Genomic DNA, 3,122 nt, shown 5'->3' with positions numbered 1-3,122 from the left:
ATCTATAACAGAAGTCACCACGTTAGAAAGCGAAAAATCGAAAATACTGCAGCGAAGTGAAAGAACTGAAGTAAAAGTCAAAAGTCGAAAAGTGACCGTCGCGGTGGAAAATTTGCTTTTATAGGCATATCCCCTCTCACGGTAAAAATCTGAAAATTCCAGAATGCGACAAGAATGAAAAACGTCGTCAGCTCCGGTTTATCGCATATCAACAGATGAAAAACGTCGAAATCTTCAGCGGCATGTAAGAAAAACAACGTGAAATACAGATAAGCGGTTTTTTACATTCACTCTGCCTATCGGAATGAACGTACGGAATATTCGAGAATTAAAATATTTGCAAAGACGGAAATTTGAAACGAAAGAAATGCACTGAGATGAACTCCAATTTTCCTCAGAAACTGGACTTCATCACATCAGGTAGGAATTAAGATTTCTGTGGTCAATTCTGCAAAGTGTGATATGAATTTCTCAAAAACCGTTTGATCATTTCGACCCAAATCTTGAAACTTCACATAGTTTTCGAATTGAGATGCACATGTTGAATTTCATATCGATAGTTCTGATAAGAATTGAGATTTCAGAGGTCAATTCGGCAAAGTGTGATATCAATTTCCCATAAACTGTTGGATCAAGTCGAGCCAAATTTTGAAACTGTACATAGTTTTCGAATTGAGTTGCGTATTGAGATGCATGCGAAAACTATGTGCAGTTTCAAGATTTGGTTCGAATTGATCCAATAGTTCCTTAGGAATTGAAATGATATTTTGACGAATCCACTACTACTCCGGTTAGCGCATCCACCATTTCGGTTGGTGCAATAAAAGATATTTTTCGGAACGGTATCATTTTAATAATCGGTAATTTTTTTTTCGGTAATTCTAATCCATTTTCACCTTCTACTTCGGTAGGGGCGGCAACGATGTGGGCGGCGACGGTTCTGACGGTGTTGGCGGTACGGCGGGCCTCAGTCGGGGGTCCGGCAGTATGGCCTCTGTCCTGCTCCCTGGAGTTGCGGTCGGTCCTGAGGCAGTTCTGGCGGTCCCTGGTCCCCTATCTCTAACGCAACACACCCTGGAAAGGACCCCCACACGGCCGCACCTGGAACAGAACTTCGTCCTTTCCCCTCGGCATTCCTCCCTGTGGTGGCCTTCATTGCCACACCGCCAGCAACTGTGGGGGCCTAACCCCAGGTAGAACTGAAGTCCACAGGTCCCCACGGTCCTTTCGAACTGAAATTCAACATGTGCATCTCAATCCGAAAACTATGTTCAGTTTCAAGATTTGGTTCGAAATGATAAAACAGTTTTCGAGGAATTGATATCACACTTTGCCGAATTGACCACTGAAATCTCAATTCCTATCAAAACTATCGAACTGAAATTCACCATGTGCATCTCAATTCGAAAACTGTGTACAGTTTCGAGATTTTTTTCGAATTGATTTCGTTAATTTTGGCTTCTTTTCTGTTGCAATTGCCGCTCTCTTTTCCGACCTACTCACTAGATAGATGTAGACCTGGCAGGTGATGTGTTCTTCTTGTCGGCTGCCATTGTAGGTGATGCATTCTTATTTGCTCCATCGGCCGACTTGACCAATTTTTTCGCAAATTTCTTCGACGCGTTTGTTGTAGAACCGCCAGCCGCCAATTTGAAAGAACCAGACGCTTCTTTTCCTTTGGTCTGAATCAAGGAACCGGACTGTACAGCGGTCTTTTCTTATGAACGGTGCAAGTTTTTCAGAATCGACCTTGTAATTCGAACCGATGTATTTCTTGATAGCATGCAACGAGGATCCGCTCCTTTCTTTCAATCCTTTGATGGCACGATTAACCATATCGGAAGTTGGGGGATGGCTGGGTTTGACATGTTTTGACCTTGCTGAGGTTTTTTTCTCAGCTTTTTTCAGCGTCTTACCAACAGCAGTGGCGGGCGTAGTTGCCTGTCGCATTTCAGACTCGGAAGTTGAAAATGACATTATTTAACCTTTACACCTTAGATTTCTTCTGATAGTGGTACCGATATTAGCGAAGTTGACGGAAATTTGACGGGCGATTGGTTGGTAAATTATTGCTAAGGACTTGAAATTGCAAGTTTCCTGCGCAATCTCGAGGAATTTAGAATTTTTTATTTGTACCAATTATTGGGTTCATCATTGCATCGTATTTCGGACGAATGCGATATGGAAAAAAAGACGATATGTCATTTTTGACGGACCGAAACTATTCTTCCCAGACTTGCGAAAGTCGCTCATGTCAAGGTTCCCGGATATTCTTATCATTAGTTATTATTTCGAAATTTGAGTCTCCTTGGTCGAACAATTCATGATGAATACAAGTTTTTCTTTTATTGATTGACCATCAAAATTCGATCCAAATCTCGAAACTGTACACAATTTTTGAACTGAGATATACGTATTGAGTTTCATTCAATTCGATAATTCAGATAGGAATTGAGATTTCAGTGGTCAATTCGGCAAAGTGTGAAATCAATTTCACAAAAATTGTTGGATCAATTCGAGCCAAATCTTGAAACTGTAACTGTAGATAGTTTTCGAATTGAGATACATATGTTGAATTTCAGTTCGTTGCTTCTGACAGAAAGGGAGAAACTGAGTACAGTTTCGGGATTTGGGTCGAATTGATCCAATAGTTCTTTGGGAATTGAAATGATATTTTGTCGAATCGGCCACTGAAATCTCAATTCCTATCAGACCTATCGAACTGAAATTCAACATGTGCATCTCAATTCGAAAACCATGTGCTGTTTCGAGATTTGGTTCGAATTGATCCAACAGTTTTCGAGGAATTGATATCACACTTTGCCGAATTGACCACTGAAATCTCAATTCCTATCTGAATTATCGAACTGAAATTCAACAGGTGCATCTCAATCCGAAAACTATGTGCAGTTTCGGGATTTGGGTCGAATTGATCCAATAGTTCCTTGGGAATTGAAATAATATTTTGTCGAATCGACCACTGAAATCTCAATTCCTATCAGAACTATCGAACTGAAATTCAACATGTGCATCTCATTTCGAAAACTGTGTACAGTTCCGAGATTTTGGTCGAATTGATCCAATAGTTCCTTAGGAATTGAAATGATAATATGTCGAATCGA

General features: G+C 40.5%; 1 protein-coding gene across 1 annotated transcript; it reads right to left on the bottom strand.

Moving 5' to 3' along the window:
• Positions 1 to 1,502: 1,502 nt before the first annotated feature.
• LOC123310310 (histone H1-like) lies at positions 1,503 to 1,950 on the bottom strand. Its single transcript, XM_044893775.1, has 2 exons — positions 1,750 to 1,950; positions 1,503 to 1,682 (listed from the first exon to the last, which is right to left on the bottom strand). Exons 1-2 carry the CDS (start codon positions 1,948 to 1,950, stop codon positions 1,503 to 1,505), a joined length of 381 nt encoding a protein of 126 aa, XP_044749710.1.
• Between the last annotated feature and the right edge of the window lie 1,172 nt (positions 1,951 to 3,122).

This window comes from Coccinella septempunctata, chromosome 3, assembly GCF_907165205.1.
Source record: "Coccinella septempunctata chromosome 3, icCocSept1.1, whole genome shotgun sequence".
Lineage (NCBI taxonomy): Eukaryota > Metazoa > Arthropoda > Insecta > Coleoptera > Coccinellidae > Coccinella > Coccinella septempunctata.
Note: the sequence above shows the minus strand (reverse complement) of the source record. Positions and strands in the feature narration are given on the sequence as shown.